General features: G+C 55.2%; 5 protein-coding genes across 5 annotated transcripts; 2 read left to right on the top strand and 3 right to left on the bottom strand.

Moving 5' to 3' along the window:
* Positions 1 to 163: 163 nt before the first annotated feature.
* HRG_03386 (PIF1 protein) lies at positions 164 to 3112 on the bottom strand (the record flags this gene model as incomplete). The annotated part of the gene is made up of 10 exons (XM_044861857.1): positions 164 to 635; positions 697 to 788; positions 982 to 1214; positions 1280 to 1388; positions 1524 to 1565; positions 1612 to 1749; positions 1836 to 1920; positions 1983 to 2276; positions 2471 to 2553; positions 2603 to 3112. 10 exons carry the CDS (start codon positions 3110 to 3112, stop codon positions 164 to 166), a joined length of 2058 nt encoding a protein of 685 aa, XP_044722883.1.
* A 3230-nt stretch (positions 3113 to 6342) lies between these two features.
* On the top strand, positions 6343 to 7561 carry HRG_03387 (uncharacterized protein; the record flags this gene model as incomplete). The annotated part of the gene is made up of 3 exons (XM_044861858.1): positions 6343 to 6608; positions 6666 to 6819; positions 6938 to 7561. The coding sequence occupies 3 exons, from the start codon at positions 6343 to 6345 to the stop codon at positions 7559 to 7561; spliced, it is 1044 nt and encodes a 347-aa protein (XP_044722884.1).
* Positions 7562 to 11626: 4065 nt separating this feature from the next.
* On the top strand, positions 11627 to 14416 carry HRG_03388 (PIF1-like helicase domain-containing protein; the record flags this gene model as incomplete). Its single annotated transcript, XM_044861859.1, has 6 exons — positions 11627 to 12094; positions 12452 to 12516; positions 12559 to 13395; positions 13479 to 14148; positions 14203 to 14280; positions 14330 to 14416. 6 exons carry the CDS (start codon positions 11627 to 11629, stop codon positions 14414 to 14416), a joined length of 2205 nt encoding a protein of 734 aa, XP_044722885.1.
* Positions 14417 to 15390: 974 nt separating this feature from the next.
* Positions 15391 to 16476, bottom strand: HRG_03389 (transposase-like protein; the record flags this gene model as incomplete). The annotated part of the gene is made up of 4 exons (XM_044861860.1): positions 15391 to 15430; positions 15487 to 15536; positions 15601 to 16032; positions 16093 to 16476. 4 exons carry the CDS (start codon positions 16474 to 16476, stop codon positions 15391 to 15393), a joined length of 906 nt encoding a protein of 301 aa, XP_044722886.1.
* A 3941-nt stretch (positions 16477 to 20417) lies between these two features.
* On the bottom strand, positions 20418 to 21725 carry HRG_03390 (uncharacterized protein; the record flags this gene model as incomplete). The annotated part of the gene is made up of 1 exon (XM_044861861.1): positions 20418 to 21725. One exon carries the CDS (start codon positions 21723 to 21725, stop codon positions 20418 to 20420), a length of 1308 nt encoding a protein of 435 aa, XP_044722887.1.
* Between the last annotated feature and the right edge of the window lie 3901 nt (positions 21726 to 25626).

Consider the following 25626-nt stretch of genomic DNA (forward strand, 5'->3'; position numbering starts at 1 on the left):
TTCGCAACGCTGCGCGGCGATCGCTTTCCCAGGCGGCGGGCGTGCTTTGTATCCCTTGGATCATCCTCTCTCTCCTTCGAGGCACTTACCTGCTGCGACTTGATAGCCTTGACCTGATCCTGCGGCGGTAGTGCGGCCCCGGAAAATACCCGCCCTGGCATGCTTAACCGCCCCTCCCTCGTTCGATCAGCGCCGTGGCCTCGAGCTCGGCCGTCGAGCGCAGCGCCGATTGCTGAAACCGACAGAGCTGCTGTATCATTGCCATGAGCTCCGGCGACTTGGCCGTCACCTGATTCGCTCCCACTGCACCTCGGACGACGTCGATGAGCCGCGTTGCGTCTCCGATGCTGTTGGGCTGATATGTCGCTGCAGACTCCGCGCCCGCCTCGCCTGCTCCACCCTCCTCGACGTGTGCGACCGTCGGGTCGCCATCGCCGGACGAGGCTGCCCATTGCTTGGCGTCGCGTTTTGCGTCTTCGGCGGATCGTCGAAGCAGCTGCACGTTGTCGACGAGACATGATATTCTCGGGGCCATAGCGTCTCGAGCCCGCGCCCAGATGCTGTTGATCTCACCTGTTCCTTCGCCCAGGAAGGACTCCCACGGCACGAACAGCGCAAGATGCTGCACGGCTGCCCTTCAGGGGGTGGGTTAGCCTCTCCGATAATGCCCGCTGACAGAGCAGTTGCCATACACACCTCCGGTAGCACGACTCGTCATCGTAGGTGAAGTCCTTGCTCAGGTAGCCGTCGAGGCAGACGGTAGCGTGCTTGCCCGGCCGCCTGAGCACCTGAACCCAGCGTCGTCCCGGCGCCCATCCATCCTCGAAAGACATCTCCCCGCCGCCCAGCTCTCGTCGTTGCCGATGCGTTTCAGTCTGACGATCGATATGTAGTCATACAGGCATAGGCCTTTCAGCAGCTCTCCCGGTGCTGGTACGCCTCGACGTGGGAGATTCTCAGGCCTTCTTCTTCGACGACGACCGACTCATCCAAGGTGTCATCCATAGCCGCAGCGCCACTGGCTTCTCGGAGATGCCGCCATCGCCGAAAGACTTCCCAGTACAGCAGAGAACAGTTCAGGTACGCCCACGCGCTGCTGTCGGTGAACTCGGCCGGATATCCGAGAAGGTGAGCGACGACCTCGACCTGTGATAGCGGACGCTCCGTGAACACGCGGTTCGCCACTCTCATCAGGAACTGTCGCGTCCTGTTCCCTTGACAGGGTCATCGGTGGCAGCGTCTCCGCCACCGTCCCGCCCTCCGTTGGCCGTGCCATCACCTGTTGAGGCGGCCAGGAGCTCGGCCGCGGCCGCCACACGCTTCCACACCGGGTCCTCCACCTTGGTCGCGTAGTTCGTGACATAATAGATGAGGGCCATTGTCTTGCGCTGCGTCGCAATGAAGGAAATATCATGGTTGTGCCGGGCCCGACAGCAATAGCCTCGTTTCATCGATTGACCATGCTGTGTGTCCTCCGGATCTGCAGCACCCCGTCTGCCGTGAGGGCGGTCTTGTCGACTAACCTCCATGGCGCCTTGAACCGGCAGAGGTCCCCTTCCGCCCTCCTTTGCCCAAGGAATACTTCACACAGGTCGGGCTATGCGTGTGCACCTGCGTCGCGCCGGCACAGAAGTTGGCCTCCTCGATAAACGCGGCCGAGAACTGCGCGGCGTTGTCCAGCAGGGAACCAATACCGCCCGTCACAGATCGCTCCGCTTGCACGGCGCAAAAACTTTCCTGGTCCAGATCCTGCCTTGCACGTCAACCCGGCCCCACTTGGCCATCAGAAGAGTACTTCAGGCTCCCGGTGGCATATCTTAGGTAGGCATTCTTACCTCTGAGAAGACGCTATCGATGTATCGGACGATTCGCTCGCGATACGCCGCCTGATCCTCCCCGTGGATGTCGGCAAGCATCGAGCTGAGATGCGCGTGTTCGTCTCCACGGCGCCATAGTACTTGCCGATGCGCCCGAATACCGACTCTTCACCGACCTTCACGTAATGATCGAAGAACAGCTTCATCTCGCGGTGGAAGAACACGGCCGAGCTCATGGGATCCGATATCGCCAGCCGTGCCCGCTTATACGCATCCCCAAGGCCTTCTAAGAACTCCTCGGCCGCGTCGGGATCGCGTGTGCGGTATGCCGCCAGTCGCAGCTTCACCGGGTTCGTAATGTCGTTCGGGTTGATGGTGAACCAGATGGCCGGCACGCCATATCCGACGATGAGCGACTGGATTTTCCGCCGCATATTGAGACGGACCTCTCGACATGGGCTGCCGGTGGCCGTAAAGCGAGAGGCTCCTGAGAAGCTCCTTCACGTCACCATCGGTCGTCTTACCCGAGCTCTCCAACTCGACCCTCGCCGCCGCTAGCCTTTCTGTGGTCATCGAACGCACGATGCGCTCTACCTTGCGGAAGTTCTTCCTCCCACACTCAACATGCTGACCCGGCGGTTCCTCGATCGCACCCCATGTTGAAGACGAGAAATGCGAAGATGTGGTGCAGTGCAAATCGACCACCATGGCGCCGGAGCACGATCTCGGCCCACGCCTGAAGGTTCAAGCTTCGAGACGATACGGGTCTCCGCGGCCGCCTCTGCCTCGACAGCCCTGCCTCGCAAGTTGGCCGTGACCTTCCCCGCGTCGACCATGGTCTCTTCAACCAGCCTTGGTCCCCCAACGCCAAATGGGAACAGGGTCGGGAACGTCCTGGCAAAGAAGGACGCCTCAAAGGAATCGGTAAACTCACCCCCCCGCGAAACCCGGATGTATGGCTCACAACCACCGTCGCCACGCCCCCGAACCCCCCCGGCTAGGGACCCGACCCACGCTCTCGGGCCCGCACGGCCGTCGTCGGCACCTTCACCAACAGCGTCACAGGCAAACTGCAGCTTCTCCACGTCCGCGACGTCTGGCGGTCCGTCGAGCGCGAACATGCCAGAAGACGTCACCTCGTTGATCGCTGGAACGTTCTGGTCGGGGCAGGCGTCACTTCCATCGCGAACCGCGCCTTCTCCGTTGGGCCCGTGACCTTCACCCTGGCCGCCGGCTTCTTGTCCTTGGTTGAGCAGGGCGAAGAGCTCCTCGATCTCCACCGGCCCCTCGTCCATGGCGCGTTCCGTGGGCGGCACAACGTGCGCCGTCCGCGCTTTCTCCCACCCAGACGGCTCGTTCCGCTCCATACGATCGCACACCGACGACGGTACCCGTGTATCGAGTCTCCCAGCTCTCCATCTCCGCCGCGTCGATCTCGATCTCGGCGTAGTGGGGTTGTTCCGCTTCAGCCAGACAAGGGCCCTTTCGACCACCCGCCGCCTCACCGACAAGAGACTCGACAGGTCGCTCGGTGCCGGATTCTCCGCGCCCTGCCACGAGATGTGGATCTCGTCCAGTGCTTGCAAAGGGGTGCAGCTTTGGTGGCCAGCTCCTGCACATTGTTCGGAAACACCGTGATGTGGCCCTGACATGCCTCGGATACTTCACGCTCTGCCTCTGCCCGCCCGGAATGCTATATCTCGTGACAAACCCGTAACATGAGTTCAGCGAGATGAGCTTCTCTTCGACCGGCGTCAGTCCCTTGAGCTCATCGGGGAACATGTGCTCGCAGCCAAGGCGACTGTGAAGGTGGATCGCCGGCGACAGGCTCCTGCGCGCCAGGCATCGGCCACACTCGGCGCACACCGACACGGACTCGCCCTCAGGAAAGCAACTCCGGCATGAAAATGGTGAGCGGCCGCCCTTTGGTACGCAACTTGACAGCCAATGATCCCATGTAATCTCCCTCAACTCTCCTCTCGTACACTTGCGGTAGCACACCATGCAGGTCCGTATCGGCAACGTGCTCGCATCGTGGAACGCCTGATAGAAGTCTCGCACCGTCGACACCTTCCTCTCGAGCGGTATTGGCGTGCACCACGTCTGATCGTTAGACAATCTCTCCTTCAAGGCAAAGTCTTCCTCCAAAAAGCGCAGCACACTCGCCAGGTCTTCGGCCTGCAGCTCCCGTCTCCTATGCCTTCCGATTCCACTTCGGACCTGTTTTATCGGGCGCCCATCCCGGCTAGGAAGACGGGCTCTCTTCTCCCGCCTCCGGGACTGCCTCTGTCCGCGCAGCGAGCCGTCCGCTGCCTCTGCTGCGCCATCGTCCACACCCACCTGTGCCCTTGGCCGCCGAACCGGTCCCCGACGGAGCTTGGGCAAACCCCATGCAATCGATGCTGCAAATTGCGCCGTTCGTCTTAGGTCTTGGAAAGTCGTATCCTTGGGCTGGATAGGTCGGAGCGTCGGTCCCTTTCGAACGAACACCCGGGACACCGCCGGTCGCCACCTTATCTCCCTGCCCGTCACCTTCAGGACCCCTCTCCTGGGGCAAAAACGGCCGATGAAGGGCGGACTGTTAGAGCCCACTGCCCCTGGTCTCCACGTTCTGTAGGCAACACGAACCTCGGAAGCGGACTCGGTGACTGACGTTGCGCGGAATTTCCGCTGCTGACCAAATTACGGGACTTCCGTGCTCTGCTTGACCGCAAACCGCCTCGCGGCGGTCTTCTCGGCAGTGACTTTGCGATCGCCTCTGCATGCTTTCTCCATGCGGTTTCTTCGACCGCAGACTGCTTAGGCTGAATCAGCCGGAACGTTAATGCTTCATTCGCCACTGATCTGTATCTCCCGAACCGCCCCAACCTTGTCTCCCGTGCTCTGTGCCCTTCTCGGAGTTGCCCTGTATCATCTCCGCACCCCGAAACAGGCACTCCCCGTTCCTACCCTCTTCTCCATCCTCGACTGACAACGAACAGGCTCCACGGTGAGCGGCCGCCTCGCCTAGCTTCCCCCAGGACTGTCCGCCATGCTACTGCCTCCTCGACGTCGACTAGCGTGGATTGGCAACAGGCTAGAAAGTTTTGGCTCCGGAGCACTTCCACTTGGATAATCTCGCTTCTTGGCGTACACTATTTCTTTCCGAGTGGGAAGCTTCCTAACGATCACTACTCTCATGGCCGTGGCGTTTCTTCCTTATAATGCTTGCCTATGGTACCGAAGCGATGCAATACTACTACCCTTTGTAATCCCCATTTACCCTCCCTATGTGCGTCCACCGTCCCGGCCCTCGGCTGGTCTCCACGTGCGACCTGCTACCCCAGCTTTGCCAAAGGCGGCCCTTCCATCGCCGTGCTCTCTTTGCGCACTCCAGCGAATCCCTGGCTACTGCCGACCTCCGGCACATGGGGTGGCCGCGCCAACCGCCCGCCGCACACTTCCAACCATACTCTCCGGCCCTTCCAACGCCGTCCCACCCACCTTGCGCATCAGTTGCTCCATCAATATCTGCCACTCCACCTCGTCGAGCAACAGCCAAAAGGCTGCCGGCGATAACATGTCCACGGTGTCCTCGTGCAACCGGACTACCCGGCTAGGTTTGCTCCTCGCCACCACCAACGTCGCATCAACGGCCTTCATGCTAAAGCGACAGCCAGGATCCCCTGCCTGTCCTCTTGTAGTCGCTAGCCACCGGAGTCTCGACTTGCAGACCCTCTTGAGAGTTCTCGTGACCAACTCGCATCCTCCTCCTCAGGTCGTCCCCTATATCCGACTTCACCGTGTCCCAATAGTGGACTCGACACGGTCGGCACCCGCCTCGCTCAGCCGCACGCAATGCCCATCCAACTACCGACGACCGTCAAAAGGGACCCTGCAATACTACCATAACCTCTTTCTTTCCTTCACTCTCATTCGTTATTGTCGCCTTTGCTATCTACTCCATGCAACGATGACACCGAAGGGTACTGCTGGACTTTCTTTCTCCGCAGACTTACCCACACTAACCTTACTGTTCGCCGACCTCCAACTTCTCGCGACATAGCCATCACCCCTACTCAACTTCCAACCCCCGGCTCCCTACTTCACTCACGACCATAGAACCAGATGGTCGAGACTGTTCAAGAACCTCGCCAGCTCATTCCCGCATACCCCCGCTTCTGATCTATCACCTAGGTAGCATTCTCTGACTCTTAAGTCTCCCCGACCCTAGCCGCGAGCCCTCTTTCGAGCAGCAAGAAAACCTGCTTTATAGGATGCCCACCTCCACTCTGCGTAACCCCTCATTTACACTTCCACGGTGACTACATCTGCCATGTTCTCACGATGTCGGCCTCCCAGCTCAACGTCGATACCTCGTCCTCCCCGCGGCAACCTCTTGACAGCCAGAAAAATGCTGGCGCCGACATGTCCATGATGGCCTTTGTCCAGCCCGGCTGCCCGGCTAGGTTCGCCTACCAGAATGAGCATCGTGTCAAAGGGCTCAACGCAGAAACCCTAGCGAGGTCTTCCTTCCCACGCCCTCATGGCTGTCGACTCCGGGTATGCAGCAATCCGGTCAGATACTGGCAATCCATCGACCTGCATCTTCTTCAGCCTTAATATTTCCATATACAACCAACAGATAATCTCCTCGGAATGGACCGAGCAATGGTTCTTCATGGTCGGCCGTGTTCATCCCTTTGCCCTGACGTGGGAAATCGAGCGACGTGATGGCTTGGAGTCGGACGATGATAACATCACAGAATACACCGTCCCCGCGCTTATAGTCCGCGATCACAGCTACCAACCGTGAGTCTATGCTCCAAATCTCTCTGTCGCCACTGCCCTCCCTGACGATATCCATAGAATTGTCACTCGCACCCTCAGCTCGGTGGATACTTTCCCAACGATACAACCCATTGTCTCCTTCACGGGACCTGTCATCGGCTCCGGCCGCGACCTCCTGCATGGAAACTCGGCTGCGGCCCTTGACGACACCCAGCTGAGCTGCTGCGGCTTTGTCCAGCTCTCCACCTTTATTTGTCCTGGGATTCCCGGCAAACCCCTTCAAGGGCTTTCACCCTTCAAGTTTTCGTCATCTTCCCCATTCACGCTAATCCTTGGACCTCCTATGCAAGAATATGACCGAGAGGCGCGACAGCCAGTTCCAGTCGAACGCTCTCTTCACCTGTACGGGCAAAATCGCCGGCTTACTGGATCACCAGATCATGAAACATGCCCCGGCTTTCGACCAAGACTATATCTTCATCGTCGTCCCCGACACGTGGACTTTCCACGACAAGGCCATGTCCGGCCAGGCTTCTGCAACACAACTACTGCCGACGACACCCAAGAGCGCGGTCGGCAATCCCTCGGACTATAGCGTTGCGTTGGCCAGGTTTACCTCTACGAAGAAACCCAAGGCCGCCCAAAGCCCCGCCTCCCCCACGCCGCATGCTTCTGGCCCAGTCGATCCCCTTATGCTGGCATCAAGTCGGTCATTGCCCGATCCCTACCAAACCCCAACCAAGAGACCGCGACTTTCTCCCGAAACTTCCACCATAATCACCGACTGTGACGGTCAAGACTCCCCCAAATCCGATACCTCCTCCTTTCTGTCCCCGGAAGACCCCGCAGAGTCAGAGACGGACACCGAACAGGTCAATCACCAAGACACATCCGCCTCTGGCTCTATCAGACCTCCCGCGTCGATATCTTCCCGACCACTGCGCGCCCGACGTCCGCCCAAGAATATTCTCTGAACTTTAAAGCATCAAACGAAACAATACAACATGACAACATGTCTCATCATCCTCAAAATCAACTGCCAAAGGCTCGAATAGCACATTCTCTTCTCTTCTTGTTCTCCTTTTCATGAAGACGATCAAGTCAAAACTTCCCAATATACTCCTTATTCTGTTTATACCTACGACTTATACCGGTAGCACATGTAAATTTTCCGAGCCTTCCACTCGCCCAGACATGCATTACCCACTCACATCTCTCTTCAACCCTGCCGTCTCTCCACGCCCTTTGAGTTTGCGCCTTTTTAAACCAAATTTTCCTCCAGCGGCCTAGCCTGCCTTCCCGACGCTCTGTCTCGGTTTCACTCACGATAATGCTCTACGTCTCTCGCCGTGTCTCGTATCTCGACCTCACTCTTCTTCCTGTCTCCTATCTACTGTCGCCAACTCTCTCTCTCTCTGTAGCCAACTCTTCTCCGGTTCTCTTGTCGCCAAATTTCGTTCCGAAAGGCTTCTTTGCGCGAGCCGCGGCTGGCGAGCCTTCCTCTCGTATGAGGGTTTGGTGCAGCAGGGATCAGTTAAGTTTTCTGACATCTGATTGGTTGTATGGTTTCTAAAACGTAACTCAACTGGATGATGGCCTTCTAAAAGTGGGTCCAATTTTGCACTTGCCCCTGAATGTCACAGAGCTACTCTGAGCATGGACAGACTGACTGGTCGACAGACAAGTCGACAGACGGGAGAGGCTGAGACGGGGGATCCGACGAACTCGACAAGAAGCCTGAAGCGAACGCCAGCTAGGCATTGAGGGGCCTCATCATGGAGACGCCGGCTGAGGCCGTGATCATGGTGGGGCGAAGCGCGTCGCCTGCGTCGACACCCGCGAAAAGATCGACACGCGTCGTGAGGCCAAGCACCAAAATTCGAGAAGCCGCGCGACAGCCCGACGATCTGGCGGAGAAGACAACACGCGCAACTAGGCTTGCAACGCGCATTGCCTCGGACGATGTCGCCATCAGTGACGCGACTGAGCGGCGCAAAGTTGCCAGCAGCAGCAGTGGCGCGAACGAAGGCCGAGCCATGCTCCAGAAAGTTCTCGAACTCTTGAGCGAGTCACGTCAAGAAACGCAAAAGCTCAGTCGAGCGATAGATGCGCAAAACGAGATCATATCAAGCAACAGCAGATGATCCAGGAAATGGATCAACAAGGGAAAGATGAGAGATGAGCTTCGTCACATCCGAGCGCAGTTAGAGGCCCTGGCTACGCCCGCATCTTCTCTGCAGAGCAGTCCGCAGATGTCGTATGCGAGCGCTGCAGGGTCATCGCCGACGATCCAGACAATGAACCGGGGCACCGTACCAGCAGCTAAATCGGCACGAACAGCCGTCAGCGATAGTCTCTACTGTACGGTGGACACATCACGAGTCGAAGAAGCGAACAGGTGCCAGACGCAGATCGGCAACATCCGAAAGGCCATAGAGAGCGACATGAGAAAGAGTCAGAGGCAGGAGACTTGGAAATGCGCAGCGGTCGTGACAGACGCTCGAAACCCCGACCGGATCAAAATTTTGCAGAGACCAAACCGAGTTGAAGCAGGTCAAGGAAGCAGCGCAGAAGACGGTAACTTCGGGAGCCAGGGTACTGAGAGATCAGCTTTATCCTGTCAAAGTCGACAACACCAAGCGTACCGCAGTGCTGGACGCCGAAGGCAACGTTCTGCCGGGCGCAGCTGAGGCGCTCGGAGCCGAGAATTACGTCACGATTGCCAAGATCACCTGGCTTAGCAACAGAGAAAGCCAAAGCGTACGGGTCAATGGTGATCTATGTCACTAAAGAGAGTGACGCGCAAAGACTTCTGGACGGCGTGTGGTTCGATGTTGCGGGAGAGTCCGCCTGCACCAATGTTTTTGAACGCCGCGTAGGACCGATTCAGTGCTTCAACTGTCAAGAGATGGGACACAAGGCGTTTTCATGCAAGAAGCCGCAAAGATGTGGCAGATGCGCGAAAGCAGAACATCACCACAGAGAATGCAAGGAGACAGTGCCAAAGTGCGTGCCCTGCGGTGGACCACACGAATCGTACAGCCGGAACTGTCGGGCGCGGAACCCTGGGGATGAGACGCAGGCAGCGTCTGGCCCTTCGGGCTAAGCAGCGGAAGTGAGAATCCACTTAGGGTCGATTATGGCACTAACCTTCAACAATACTAACACACAGGTATTCGACTTCGGATTTCGACAGACCGCGCTTCAGCTGCTGAAGGTAGGACTCTGAACACTTGGAGAAATTGGCCTTTAAGCAGGCCTGTCACGGAGCGAGTAGCGGCGAGGTTGGTGTAGCGTATGCTGACCCGTGGGGCTTAAGGTGGTACGCATTAATGTATTGAAATGTCAGTAGCTTTTACGTCTAGGCCCTATAGGAGAAATCCTCCGGGTGAAATACACATACATACATACATACTCTGAGCATCGCGGGTCGCCAACAAACCCATCGTACGCAGCTGCTTTCAACTGCAGTGAACCCTATGCCTCATCGAGGGTCTCAAGGTGGCGTGGTTTCCATCGTATGCATTCGCTGTGGCGAGGAGAAACCAGCGCAAGACTTCCTCGGCAGAAGAAAATCGGCTGGGCACACCAAGAGCTGCCTGGGCTGCCGCAATAAGCGCGCCTATCATGTTGGCTTTATCTCGCGCTCCACAAGATGTTCAATGCTGATCAATTGAAGTACTCCAGGTCCAGACGCATAACCCAGACTTTGAGGGGAGGTCGCGGTCCGTCCTTCCTCCGCTGACGGGCCTGCTGCGAAAAGAACAGACCGAGATGCTCGCTTACAACCCGAGCAAAAGATACCTGAAGCCCAGCCTACATCATCTGAAAGTTTCCAGGAACGTCATACGGTGAGGTTTTCTTCCGAGGACTCGATGAGCCAACCGCGTGTAGTGCTGGGGACACCACTGCCGCCGACCCAACAAAGTTCAGGGCTCTTCCGGGCACTGGCTCCCTCACCTCCCGTTCAGCGAACGATCCATCCGATCGTCTCACTCTCTGATCCCGCTACTATCCGAAGCAGTACAATCAGTGTGGATCACGCTTACTTGGCAACTAGATACCGCAAAGGGGGGAAGGATTCGCAAGATAACCCTTCCACTGCTGGGGTGAGGGTCAAGCTGGCTGCTATCAAGCGTGACCATCGTTCACGACGCCGTGCTGGGGAAACCGTCTCATTGACGCCCACAATATCTCAACTGGGTGTCTGTCAATCGGAGACTGCTGGAGAAGGTATTTATGCTTGTGCTGAGATTTGCAGTAGGGTCTCAGGCTAAAGAGGGAACGCAGATGCGAGTCAGAGTCAAGATCAACTGCGGACAGGTGGCATTCAAATCGGAGGTATGTTATCGAGGCAAGGAGACGACAGAGGCCAGTTCTCGGAGTCCGACATCGATGCTGAGGACTACGTCAACGTACTGCTTTCGCCCGCTCGACCACGCAGGTACCTCGAGCAATTAGGGGTCGAGCCGGACTCTGAACCAGGGGAGGAAGCCGAGAACGGTGAGAGAGATGATGATTCTGCGGATAGAAGCCCTCTTCGCCGCCGGCCGTTGGAGCCGTCCGCACAGCCACGATGCGGTCGCCGCGGTCCCGCCCCGGGTACAGGAGGGCGGCCAAGAAAATCTCGCAGAGAAACACGATCGTCGAGACCGCAACGACGTCTTCGGAGTCCAGTGATAATTCCACCGGAAGAATTGGCAGTCTTCCATGCGCAAGATCCGGTGTGGAATGGCGACCTCGACGCTTGCGCCTTGACCGACCGCGATAGGGCCACCCTGCGCGAGTTTTGGACCAAACTTGACAATGATCAGATGGAATACTGCAGCCGATGTCGCGAGTGTTGATTTCAGATGGAAATTGATTATGACGGCATTTGCTCGCGTTGCTATCGAAAGGATGAGAAGCGCGGCTCTGACGAGCCTTATTTCTTCTCTGCCGAAAATCAACTTGACTTTGGTCCCGTACCGACACGATTGCCTGAGCTCACGCCTACAGAAGAGTCATTGATCGCTCGCGTCCACGTCCATGTGAACATCATGCTGGTGCGAGGGCAGCAGTACAAGTATCGGGGGCATGTCGTTCACTTTCTTCGCGAAGTTGGCTTGGTGTACAACCAGCTCCCGCTTCTGCCGCGGGAGTTGAACACGGTGTTGCTGCGTCCTGCCAACACGTCATCACACGCCAATCTGAGCCGGCAATTTACCCGTCAGTTCCGTGTGCGCCGCCAGGCGGTTATGATATGGCTTGACTACCTCTGCCATCATCATCCTGGATATCGATGCATCGTCATCGACAACGAGCGACTGAGCCAACTGCCCGAGGACGGCAACGTGGTGGACGCCATTCCCCAAAGCCAGGTGGAGGCTGCCGATGTAGGACCGGAGGAGGAAGATCAGGAGGCGGAGCCTGACCTAGAGGACGCGGCTGCGGTACCGGACCTGTTGGCCAAGGACACGGAGCTCGATGCTCTGCGGTCTATTCTCGTGGGCGAGCCAGAACCGGAGGTAAGTCTTCCTCTTGCCACAGGATCCCAAGGGCGGGCGCGGCACCACCAGCTGCGGCTCCCGAATATACGGCATACGCCGATCAATGAGTTCAATCGCTCTCATGCCCTGCTCTCCTTGGCATTCCCCTGCCTCTTCCCAGACGGGAGAGCCGACTTTGTCGAGCCTCGCTTGCGGTCGATAGATTACAAGGATTACATCGAGCACGCGATGCGGTGGCACGACGGGCGTTTTGCGCGGCACCCAACATTCCGTTTTGTCGCATTCAATACCCTGATGCGGTCCCAAGCACGTGCGCGGTCGAAATTCTTCGTGAAGCAACATGATGGCACCCGTGAACCGCTCACGCGAGAGCAGCTTATTCAGGCGCTCGAACACAGCGAGGATCCCGAGGCGCAGGCACTGATCAACTCGATCACAAGGCATGCGGTGTCGATTCGCGGTACGCGCCCCTTTTGGAACAGAAAGAGGCAGGACCTCGAGGCGTATGCGTACAGCCTGGGCTGTCCTGGCGCATTTATCACATTTAGCCCGGCCGATTTGCACTGGCGGAGCCTCTACCAACACATGCCCCGATATGGAGAATGGCTGCGCGCGTCCGAGCCGGAAAGGATGGCATTGTCGCGGTACTTATTGCGTCAGAACCCTCACATTGCTGCTTTCCACTTCTACCGCCGATACTGCTTCTTTCGAGATATCGTGTTGCGGAAAAAGTTCAACGTCACGGATTACTGGGATCGATATGAATGGCAAGGCCGTGGCAGTCCGCACAACCACGGTCTGTATTGGATGCAGGAGGGCCCAGCCGCCGACATGGAGGACGAAGCTGCTCGTGACATGTTTGCACGCGTATGGGGCTTCCACGTCACGGCCGTGAACCCGGAGCCCCGTAGGACTGTGCCTCAGGGGGAGGGCAATCCGCTGAGCGTGGATCCGCTGGGCGTGGAGATGACATTCCTGCGGCTCTCGCAAATCGTCAACCACTGCCAGCGCCACAGATGCAATACCACGTACTGCTTGCGAGTCAGAAAGGGAAGCGGTGACCTCGCGAGGGACATGGAAGGAGCTGCTGCCGACATTGAGGCGGCCAACGTGGCGAATCCGGAAAGGGAGTGTCGTTTTGACTTCCCCCGTGCCTTGAGAGAGCTGGCCGCGGTCATCAGGAAGGAAGGCAGGTCGTACTACATCTTCGAGGCGGCCCGCAACGACAGCCTCATGAACCATTTCAATCCTGCCATCATTCTGGGATGGTTGGCCAACATTGACATATCTCCATGCACCAGCTTGCAAGCAGTCATTACGTACGCTGCCAAGTATTGCAGCAAATCGGAGAAGAAGACAGAGCCTTACTGCAGGCTTGCGGATCAGATTTTGCCGCATACAGCACACCACCAACCTCTGTTGTCAAGTCATATCTCATCAACCTGCTCTCGGCGCACCTCCAGGCCGCCACACGCGGGAGAGTGACACCTGTCTGGCGTGCCGCACCGACGGGTGTCGCAGGGAACCAGATATCAGGCACTACTTTGCACTCGCTGCTTCACCTCCCGATCAACAAGGACTTCAGGCCGCTCTCCGCCATCGACAAGGCCCAGCTCCAGAAGAAGTTGAAGGATATTCAGTACCTAATCATTGCCGAGAAAAGTATGCTGGGACTGCGTATGCTATCCTGGATCGACGACCGTCTCCGTGAGGCATTTCCGCATCGGAACGAGGAGTTCTTTGGCGGACTCAATATCCTTTTGGTGGGCGACTTCTTCCAGCTTCCCCCTGTTCTACAGAAACCGCTGTACTACGACAAAGAGGTGCAGGGAGTGGAGATCAAGGGAAGGAACGCTTATATGCGCTTCGATAAGACCGTCTTCCTGAGCGTTGTTCAGCGGCAGTGCGGCGATGATCAGGCGGCCTTTCGCAATGCTCTCGGAGAACTGCGGTTGCTCCTACTATCCCACGAGTCCTGGAAACTTCTCTCCGGCCGCGTGCAGGCAAAGCTAGACGATCAGGAGGTCGCCAGGTTCGCCAACGCCTTACGGGTATATGCCACGAAAGACCGGGTGAACGAATATAACCATTACCACCATGACCGCCTCAACCGACCAGTCATCCAGGTCATCGCTACAAATGTTGGCCCCGGCGCGGCTGCTGCTCCGGACGACAAGGCGGGCAACCTTGCGAAACAGGTCCCTGTATGCATTGGTGCCCGCTTAATGCTGACGTGCAACCTCTGGCAACAAGTTGGCCTCTGCAACGGCGCTCGCGGCACAGTGCACGACATTGGCTGGGCACCTGGCGCTGATCCCATCCGAGACCAACCGTGTGTAATCATGATGGAGTTTGACAAATATACCGGACCGGCATTCAGACATCTCAATAATAAATAAATACATAATTTTGGCATATTGTTATGTATTGTTAGTGGCGTGGCTATATTGATATTGTCAGAGGGAGCAGACTGACGGTCTAATCCGCACACGTATAAACTCCGGTGAAAGAGGCAGGTCAGACACAAGGACTTGAGTCAGGTATCGATACAGTAGGGGAACATTGCCCTAATCGGGATACACGGGAATTGGCACTGATTCAGGGCCACCACGGGTCCCAGATTGGTATCTATTCGTATAAATACCCCCTCAATGTCGCACAGATAGATAGAAAACATGCATCATCGTTTGGACTCAATTGTGCCTGCCCTTATCCTTCCGCCCGCGCTCTCAGCTTGCTGAGAGATATGTATTGTTAAGCTAATCAATAATTATTAATATAAGACGGAAGGGTCAACTCCGTCTCCGATGGCGCTACTGACTTCCATGATCTCTTCGTCAACGGCAATATACAGCTTGCGAATCAAGTCATTCCTCACCCAATTACTTAAGCATTGCAGCTTCTCGATCCTATCTGCGGTAAGTCGAGCTCTATCCCATGAGATCGTGCGCCTTGTGCAGGAGAACACCCGCTCCGGGTCGTCCGACATCGCCGGTACACTAAGTATGTCAATAGCCATTTGGTGTAGGCGTGGATACTCGGCTCTCTGCTCCTCACGGCACCACCACTCGAGCGGGCTGGCAGTCATCATATGTCTCGGAGGAGCGTTAATGAATTTGTCGAACTCGTCTTCATCGCCGGGCTCATCCAGGACACTCATTGACTGCCGTATGCGCTCGTAAGAGGCAACCTCTCGCGTTTCACAACTGGCTCGTACTGTTCGTTCCGGCGAAATCGGTCTGTCCTTGTACTTCGCCCATTGTCGCTGTGCAGCGGCGATGGCTGTCCGTCGCCACTCTGGCGCCCAATGACGTTCAAGATATCTCCGCCGTTTCTCTGGATGCAGCAAAAGTGCTGTGGCATATACGGGGTTTTTGTCGGTTTCTTCGTAATATTTTGAAAGAACCCACCAGCCCATGTGAATCGAGTTCACCATGTGGGCGTTGTCGGCGTATTTGACCTACGTCAAATCTAAGATTAACTTCTCCAGCCCAAAGGCGATACTTTCCTAGTTGATGACCAACCTTTGCGTCTTCGAATTGCACAAAAAGGATGTCCATGTTCTCAAGCACCTGATCTATTGACGCCCAGGCCATTTGCTGCTCCATGGTGGCCTGGTGGAAGGGCTGCAAGAACTCGTGTGTCATCTTCAATACTTGCCAGTCATCATGAGTCAAGATGTCGTCCTCCAGCTCTTTATGATACTGATTGACGAAGACCGACAATGGACCTTCCTGGCTGATGGCGGCGTCAAGCAGCTTGAACCACGAGTTCCAGCGCGTGATGTTGTCGATTCCCAGGGCTTTTCCGGCAATGTCGTCCCATGCATCGTTGTGGATCGTAGAGTTGCGGATGAACACAGCGATGTTGTGAAGTTTTCCCATTGGACCGATGCTCCGCCAGCCGGCAGTGTCATTTCTTTTCCTGCGCCTGCCGTGACTTTTTGGCACAGATTCCTGTTGAATGTGATCATGCAAGGCGTCCGCGACAGTTGTCTGATTCGATTCATCGTCTGCCTGTTCAATGGCGGCTTGGAGGGCGCTCTCGCTAGTCGCAAAGAGAAATGCTTGCAGGGAGAGATTGATGATATGGCCAGCGCAACGTGTTCGAGAAGATATCGGATCAAAGTCCACCCCATGTTCTTGCGATAAATCAACTGACAGCTGGCGGAGGCAAGTATCGTTTTTGGCATCATTGTCCCCAGTGAAGTAGCCGAGTTTTTGTGCCAAGCCGTATCTTCGGATGATCTTCATCAGGTGCGGCGTCATGGCCGCACCCGCGTGCGATCGGCGCAGGTTTGGCAGCCCCAGCAACGCCTTGCGGGGCTTGTATGTCTCGTCGACCCATTGCGCGTGGACAGCGATGTATGCCTTGCGCTGGGGAGAGGACCATACATCCATCGCGATGTGCACGAGACTCCGAGCGCCTTCTAGCCAACGACACACGGATCCCTGATGCGCATCGTAGGCCCTGTCTAGATTCGAAGCGACCGTGTTCCCGGAATCGACTAGGAACTCCTCGACCGCGGGGTTGATTGCGGTCAAAAGTGCCTGATACTCTGGCCACGTCGCGCAGCTCAGCGGCAGATGCCTGTTCGCGGAAAGTAGCATCTGTGCCTCGCGGAAGGCATCGACGTTGATCACGCTCCGCAAAATGTTGGTTTCGCTCTCTTGAGTCAGCTTCAGCTGTTTTCCGCTTGTTCTCGCAAAGGCATTCTCGATGGCTATTTGACGCTTGCAGCGGGCACTCGTATCTTCTCTAACCTGTACGTGATGGACCTTCTCAAGATGATAGCGGGCATTACCAGAAATGTGGGTTGACCACGATGGGTTGCGACAACGTTTGCAGTAATATGGAGTATATTGCCACCTGTCGTACGTGGCTCATCGCCTCGAGCTTGCCGAAAGTGATGCCAAGTCGATGTCGCTCTCAACTTCCTCCTCTTGACTGCTGCTGGAGTGGAATGCTCCTCAGATTCTGACGGTATACCGGCAGATTGCGAGACACTGTCGGAGGGTAAACCTGACGAAGAGCTTGACGTGATGTCAAGCTCTGGCACGCATGGCACACGAAGATCCATCGTCGAAACCGAGACATTGAGCGGAGCGTGCACTCGAACCAGCAAAATGGCGAGCATGGAGAATCTTCAACGAAAGATACATACTTTCAATGCCGAGCCCCTTTCCACAGCTCCACGGCTGACGTGAAAAAAGTAAGTACGCCTAAGACAGGCAATCAAAGCATAATAGGGGCATATTAACAATACATATTGATAGGGGACATCTATATTTTTATCGATATCGATAAGCTTAACAATAAATATGCCCATACTTATCAATATATATTGATTACTGAGATGTCTGCCGGCATTCCTGACCACCGCGGATGGTAGGAAGATTGTCCCGATTTTGACAGTAGACAGGGATTTCCTCGTTGGAGCAACGCTCTGCACTCGCACGCAGTTTCCCCTGGTCGTATGCTACGCCATTACGGTTCATAAGTCGCAGAGCATCACCGAAGACAGGATCGTGACAGATCTGTCCTGCCGTGACTTTCAGACAGGTTTGAGTTATGTGGCCGTCTCGCGTGTAAAAACGCTACAGGGTTTGATGCTCGATGCCCCGTTCGACCGCAATCATCTGACATACACATCCCCCCCGGAGGGTATCAAGATGAAGATGAGGGACCAAAGGTTTAGGAGTTGGCAGGTTCTCACTCAGAATCCGTATAAGAACGGTTAGGGGCTACGTAACTCCACTTGATGCTACCAAGACGTAGATGACGCAATGAATGCATGACTGTAGATTCTTGAATTTTCAGGCCTGCCTTACCGTTGACAGCAGACTTGCAGCCTTGGGCTGATTGTACGCCTTGCACCACTGCTCTAAAGTGCAAGGCGTGACGAAGTATTTTAAAGGATGAAAGTCACGTGGTCGTTCCCTCACAGGTCCACCCACCACGCAAGAGGATTCTTAACGTTCATGTCGTCCTCCCGGAGGATGGGTGCGGAATTTCAAGCCCCTGAGCGAAGATGGCAATCTCCTGGACAGGGGCGCAAAAGGCAACGAGCCTATATCAGATCATCTGGGAATCTACCTACGAAAAGTCCCTTTATTCACTTTTATGCCCACTTTTGATCTCTCCTTCGCGAGATGCGGAGCTTTGCCATGGCTCGTGTGTGACTTAGACAGGCTTCTATCCTTGACTTCATAAAATCTAACAAATATTCATCGACAGGCTGTGGTGGGCGCCGTTCAGGCTGTGCGGCGGCCTTAATGACTTTCACGAGTTCTGGCTCGCCAGGTTTTCTAAGGTGTACTAGCCGGAGACTGGTGTTGCGAAGACCATTGCGCCACGCAGGCAAAAGTGGAACGCGCTCCAACAGGTGCGCTGCAATTGACACATATCTGATGTCTGTCTTTCTTCCCGACAACTGGCACGTACTGCTTGGTCAACATCACTAAGTCCATTTGTCGGGTAGCCCTGAGAGAGAAAAAGGTCGAAGTCTTCAAGATAATTAATTGTTTTTGATGGGCCCGTCGAGCATAATATGCGCATGAGCTAGGCCAGCCAATTCCGCAGCAAGTTTCACGACCTTAGAACTCTATTCCGTCACTGGAAACGTCTTAAGTGTTCCCTATGCCCTTCATCAGAGTCCAAGGAATCCTAAGCCGAGAAGGCCCTTTTTTTTCCCCTTGCCACCTTTCTTCCCCGGTTTCTTAGGGGGTTTGGCACCAGGTTTCTTCTCGTCAGGCTTTTTATCAGTGGGTGGAGGGGCGTTGATGAACCCCACGTCAGGTGTTCTCTTGACGAAATTCTCCAGGTTCTTAGTTGTTTGCCCATAGGAATTATCCAGTGGAACACTCGAGGTGGTGGCGCAGAGCGAAAGAAAAACAACGACGGGTTGGTATTTCATTTTGCTTGGTAGATTAAGAAGTGTAGCTGAGAGTGTAGCGGCAATGAATCTGGGAGGAAGCCGGCGCACGGAAAAAAGTAGCTTTTATATGTCAAATTGCCTTCACAGATGGCACGGCAATTTGAAGCTGCAAAGCTTAGAATGGCCGAGTCCAAAGTTCCATGGCCGAGACATTGCAACATTTTCCACCATTAAAACATACCTAAGGGAATTATACTACCCCGAATACGTGCTGAGATCATCAGTAATAAGACGGCGATGGCTGGATGACGGGTCGACGACTGCCGGGGGTTTAGGCGAACCTCGACGGGTGCACAGGGCTGGCGCGAATATTGCCACATACGAGGAATATGCAAGCTCGAGCCCTCTCACCCTCGCCCCTTTTTTTTTTGCTTTTTGATGATTTCTTTACTTGGGGCGGACATGATACCTCGGAGCAACAAGAGAGGGGGATAAACAGGTAGGAGGTACGAAGTAGGGCGTAGGACGTAGGAGAAGGCATTTAAATACCTGCAATTTCGACCCATGCATCGGCAGCCTGTCGGCCCACGGGGGGCAGGGGACAAGCGCCACTTTAATTTGGAACTCGCTCGGCCCAACCAACTTTTAAGTGGGAAGTGGCACGGGTATGTCGACTGCTGGCATCACCTGGTCTTGGCCAGGGCCACGTCTCACCATCTCAGCTGTACTGGGGCTCCTCGCTTGGCTGCCGGGTGGAGCTTGTTTGGTTTATGCGCCATGGTTGAGACTCGAGCGTACAGTGGGGCGGCAAAAGTTCCGGGCAACCCCGCAACCGCGTTGCGTCAACGCGTCCCGCCTCGTTTTGCCTCCTTCCTTCAAACACCCACAACTCGACCAAAAATGACACCCGAAGCAACCGCAGCTTCATCTACAATAGCTGCCTGCCATTGCTCTTGAGGAGTGTCCCATCTCCGCGAAGCTAGTGGCCGGACTGACGTCGACAAGTATTCGAGGCCCTTGTTGATTTAGGTCATTCTGACAACGCCGACACGCGTAGGGACTGCACGCCTTCGCCACAGTTTGTCTGCCGGGATCTCCTCCGCATCATCATCGGCTCTAGGCCAATGGATGCTCATCTCAGCTAGGTCTTTGGCAGGAATCGCCTCGCCTGTGATCTCCTGCTCGACGGTTCTAAGCGGTTCGCCGTCCGGATGTGAAAGAGCCAGGGGTGTTTCTCATCGTCAATCTCGGCCGGCACGGCACTCTCATGAGGTCCGCAGACCCTGCCTTGACTCTGGTCAAGTCGTAGCGAGCTTTCGGGGCCAGCGTAGGCAGGACTTAGGTACTACCTTAAAGGTGGAACGGACCAATGGCATCACAGGAATACCAGTCCAGTCAGATAATCTCAGACCACCCAAACCGACCGACTGCTCCGGCCGGTCGGTCTGTCTGTTAGCCACACCGTCAGAATGGCTTGGTCAGAACACGATACTCAACATAGTCCTCGCCGTCAATATGAACGATAGTGCCCGCCGACACGAACTTTCCCGTAAATGGCCCGGTCGACTTCCGCCCATACTTGACGCCGTCGTGCATCTTGGCGTCCTCGGCATAGGCTTTCATGCGAAACGACTCCTTGCGAGCCCAGACCTTGTTGACGTGCTGCGTATCCTCTGACTCGTGAAGAAGCGTCCGTCCGTTGATGGCTGAAGCGGGAGCCGCTATCGCAACAGCATTGTTAGCCGCGGCGAAGAAAGCACGTTCTCGGGTTAGAGCAAGGCGGTCGGCGCGATCCTGGGCCGCCTCAGCTCTGGCTAGCTCGCGACGCGCTAAGGCGCTGGTGCGTTCTATGACGTGGAGCCTCTGACGAAGCTGAGCCGAGCTCAGCTCGTTCTCGTTGAGCAATTGGCGCGGCGCCCGTCTGTCCGCTCGCGGATCGATTCGCCGCGACTGGCCAGGCTCACCGCCGCCATAGCTTGTTCTTGGGCTGGTCCGATCCATGTCCACGTTGGCAGGACGGGTGATGCCGAAAGTCGGCATAGCGACACTGGTCTGTTTAATGGGGGTTCTGGTTCGGGTCTTGGCCTCATACACGGCCCTTGTTTCGTTTCCGATCCGCTTCCTATCGATTTCGCCGTGATCCAGCTGGTACTGCCGAATGCGGCAGTACTCCTTGACTTCCTGTTTGTTGAGAGCCTTGAGGTGGTTCTCAAAGCCTACCTCCTCGTACGGAATCCACAGAGCCCCAGCTCCCGAGGGGAAGTTTCCATCCACGAAGCGGCCGTCTCTCGTCTCTCGTACCACCTTGACTCGGAACTTGTTGTCGTGGGCAAGTATTCCATAGACGGCATGTCGATCCCTTGGATCAGGCTCGCTGGATTGCTTCCAGTATCCTAGAAGGATTCGTGTCGGGCGGGTGCCAGGCAGAGGGTCGGTGGGAAAGCGGGTTTGATGAACGGTCATGGACTGAGTGGACGCTGGCTGAGAAATCTCCATCTTGCTCTCGCTCAGGTCGTTATACAAGCAGGCGCGCTTGCGCTTGGGGTAGTGAGAGACAGCCTGCCGTGATGACTCGTCGCCGACCATAGCGGCTGCGGTGGCGTCCGCTCCTGCCCCTGCGGCCAAGGACGACTCTCGAAAGCCTGCGGCTGGCGATGGCGCCGTCGCGGCCGCTGGCTCGTGGCCGCCGGCAGCGGAGGCAGCTGATGAAGACTTGGGCACTGTCGGCGCGACCTGCGGCTTGCTGTACTTCTCAGTGGCAGACTCCTCCATTGCGCACGGCTGGACAAAAGGCGAAGGGGTCCGACGGCGAAGTGTCCTCTCTACTTTTGGTTCGTTAATGAACAGCCAATCTGGTGCTTTCTTGCTTTCCCAGCCGGCAGGGGCATAGGAGTTCAGAGGCGAGTCGCTCCGCGCCGCGGACCCATGTCCCCCCTTCCTGCAAGGGTGAAATGAGCCTGGACACCCCTCCCTGTTCTCGGTGTGTGGGCAGAACCCGCTCACCACCCGGCATCTGACGTTTGGTTGACCGACCTCGCAAAATTTTTGCATGTGGGCGCTCTTCCTCTACGCATTGTGTGACAGCTTCTCGTGATATCTCTGCCGCTACCGCCGCCTACGCCGCTATGGAGTCAGTGTAGGTACTGCCGAGAATTTGACACTGAAAAGGACCCTGAAGACGCCTACCACGCTACTGGCAAGGCACAAGGGTACTTACTCCCTGATAATACTTGGTATGTGAAATGCATGTGTTGATGCTCTGTCCAGTTGCCCTGTATCCGTCTAGCCCTCCCCTTTTATATCCCTCTGTGCCTTCCCTGTGTTCATATCCCGTGTTCAGGTATAATGTACATTCTATCAAGAAGAGGGCACTTCTTGCCTCTCACTGAAGGCCGCGTAAGCCATCTACGTCAGCACATTCAGCTCGATCTCCCCGATCAATAGCTTTCCAAGCTATTAGGTCGATAGTTCAATCTCTTGAGGTCCCCGAGCCAGTAAAAGATATACCGGGCTCCTTGGAGGATCCCGATCGAATAGGAGATCCTCCGGACCCCTCAGTGGACCACAAACCTCCCTCCTTACCTGGTTTCGAGCTGTATTACCTAGAGAGACCTAGAGGCCTCACTTCGTTCGGACCTTCTTCTCGACAACGCCACCATCGTCACCACCAAGAACGCCCAAATAACGCCTCTTCCGGCGTGGAAGCGGTTTCAAGAGATCATACGAGACGGCCGAGCTTCTCAAGCATCGAATTTGGGTCAAGACGGCATATAAATTAGCAGGGGTTCAATCATCTATATGTCGGGGCCGAGAATAGCTGTATTTGGGCGAAAATTGCCCGCACGCTTCAACTCTCACGAAGAAAGTCAGCAGAAAGGACATATTGTATTCCGTGTCTCTGTCCTCCTCCCTTTCTGCCCTAAACCCAAGCCCCTATTTATATCCCTCTTTCGTAGTAAAGGTAATGTGTTCAGGGAGGCTGGGGACCTGGGGGTCCCCAGCCTCTCGACTGGAGATGTTCCAGTCTTTTAAGAGGAGCTTTCCAGCCTCCTCGTTCAGACCTGGTTATCAGCTCCCTTGCTGCCCTAGCTACCCATGGGTGACCTGGTTGACTCGACCATGGGCCGTTCTTCGCGACATCAACAGTGTAATGCGCATGCCTCAACGCCGCGCAACGCCGCATAACGCGCCTTTTCCACATCGCAAATAGCCTCAAATAAAGAAGAAAATTGGCTCTTTAATTTGCATATCTTAAAAATAAATTTGGACGCCTATAGAATGCTGTGGCAGACCTTTGCGCGCAATTGCCCACCAAAAGGGCGTCCACACCTTTTGGGGCTGTCCACGGTTTTTGCAGCCAACTAAGGGGAAGGGCCCCTTAGTTGGCTGCCAGAGGCCCCGCCAACGGGTACATCCGTACCTCAACTTACGATCCGTCGACAACTTTTGTAGACCCACTGTAGCACACAGCAATCAATACCCCGCACTTGATAGAACCCCGCACCCTCACCACCCTTCATCCAGCCGAGTTGAATCTTCCACTATCCTACCCGAGGGCGCATACGAGTCTCCGAAGCTCAATTAAGATCTCGTGTCGGAGTCCTGTACTTCGTGGATGGCGACCTCTCCGAAAATTCCTCCAGGCATTGCTTGTATAGAGGCAATCTCGCTTCTTCATCTTTTACACCCTGTCCCAGCGAACCCTTCGTCTAATCCTCCTGGCTCGCAAAATGCCGACCGCGGAGCCGCCTATGTTTTACCATTCGAAATAGAGCGCTCTTTAGCAAGCACTCTTGCTTTCCTTTCCAGCATTAAGGATGATCCGAATCGCATACCGGCTCTTTGTATCCACGAAGACTCGGCGACGAAATCGTTGAGCGTCTTGATCGCTGTCAATCAAGCTCATCATGGAGATGGGACTTCACGTTTGCAGAGCATCGAGCAGGGATTTAAGAAAATATTCAAATCACTATCGAAAGTCCAAGAATGTCAGTTCTGTCCGCTCTCTCAAAAAGAACGACATCAACTGAACTGAACAGCCAATAACGCAGAGGATGAAATATTCTCAGCAATTGTCGCGATGTGCTCAGGTCGCATACTCTCACGAATGCGTCTCGTAAAGCATAAGCGGGGCCAGCCCAGACAAACAATTAACGCGCTTCTCCAAGAAACGGTCAACTTGCTTGGCGCTCAGTTCCCCGACTTTCGACGCAGTGCGCAAACGGTGATTAAACTGCTCAATCTGTGGACAAAGCACCAAACCGAACAACGCCTGTGTAATGTTGTCGACGCTGTCCTTCAGCTTTCCTGTACCAATGACTTGCCACGGCTTCTGGGATCTATTCCAAATCGTCGTATGGGGCCCAGCGAACGGACAAATTTGCTTAAAATGGTTAAGAGAGTGGGCAGGTACCGGGAAGCCGCAAGATTTCTATGCCAGCTCGCAAAGAAGCACATAGTTGCTCGAAAAATGACAACCATCCTCGTCAGCTTGCCCAAATCAGCATTCTTTCAGCCCAGCCGAGAATACTCCCCAGATCTGTTATCCGTCTTTGCGAAACTCGAGATGACGGGATCGCAATACAATTTAAACCACATCTCCTACATCTTAAGCAAGAATGGAGCCCTGGCCGAGAACTTGTTCGCAAAGCAATGCACAGAAACCTTGATAAAAGGTAAAGTTCATGCTGAGGTGCAACTTGTCTACTACTGCGAAACAATCAAGCCCTTTCCACTTCCGAGGGTCATTGCATCGAGCAAAATGGCTTGCTTCCTTTGCAACGCATTTATATGCCAAATGACAAAATTTTATACGACACGATGTCACGGCAGACTATATCCAGGCTGGAAAATACCGGTTTTTCCTTTTTCAAATGACTTGGAGCGACGATTCACGCAGACGCTGGAAACACAAGTTAAACTGAGTATCAAGACGTTACTATCGAGACAGAAAAGAACAGCTTACCCTCAACCAAGCGAGAGCACACTTTGGACAATGAAGTCTTTAGAAACTACCATCAATTTGGCCGCCGAAGACGACAAAAGTCACCGGGATAGGGCGATCTTGTTGGACAGTGATGCGGAACTAACCTGTACCGGAACCGCGGTGATCACGCTGCAACCGGAACCGAATACCAATTGTGAGCTTGAGACGACTTTGGAGATTGATATGGACGCCAACTCGACATCAGGGGTAGAGGAAGAGGCTTCATTGGTTAAGAGTTTCATCCCAAGCACGGTTTACACAACTGCACAACTTCAGCCACAAGTATCTACACTGCAGCGAGGGAAGCCTATTTCGACCGCTGTCCGGGCTGGCCATTCATCTTCTTTCTTCGAATCTCAGCCGCTCAGGCTGCAGATCGAATACGAAATTGGCCCAAACTATGACAAGAAAGAGAAAGGCGAAACGGAGCTGAACTGCAGTATAGAATGGCTTACGCAAAAGGATGCGGAACTGATCAAGGACGATGAGTCGACGATGATCATCAATGCGGAGTCACTGGATGGCCCACTGCCCATCTCAATCAGAGATCAAAACAGCGTTTATATCTCCGCTCGTGGAGATTTCCTAAGACTTGACATTGGTACAGGTTGATTAGGATAATGTTGATCTGTTCTTCTAGGACTTTGCTAATCATTCTCTCGGCACGCTGTTTAGAACCCAGTGATC

Source organism: Hirsutella rhossiliensis (assembly GCF_020360975.1).
Source record: "Hirsutella rhossiliensis strain HR02 chromosome Unknown scaffold00003, whole genome shotgun sequence".
Classification (NCBI taxonomy): Eukaryota; Fungi; Ascomycota; class Sordariomycetes; order Hypocreales; family Ophiocordycipitaceae; genus Hirsutella; species Hirsutella rhossiliensis.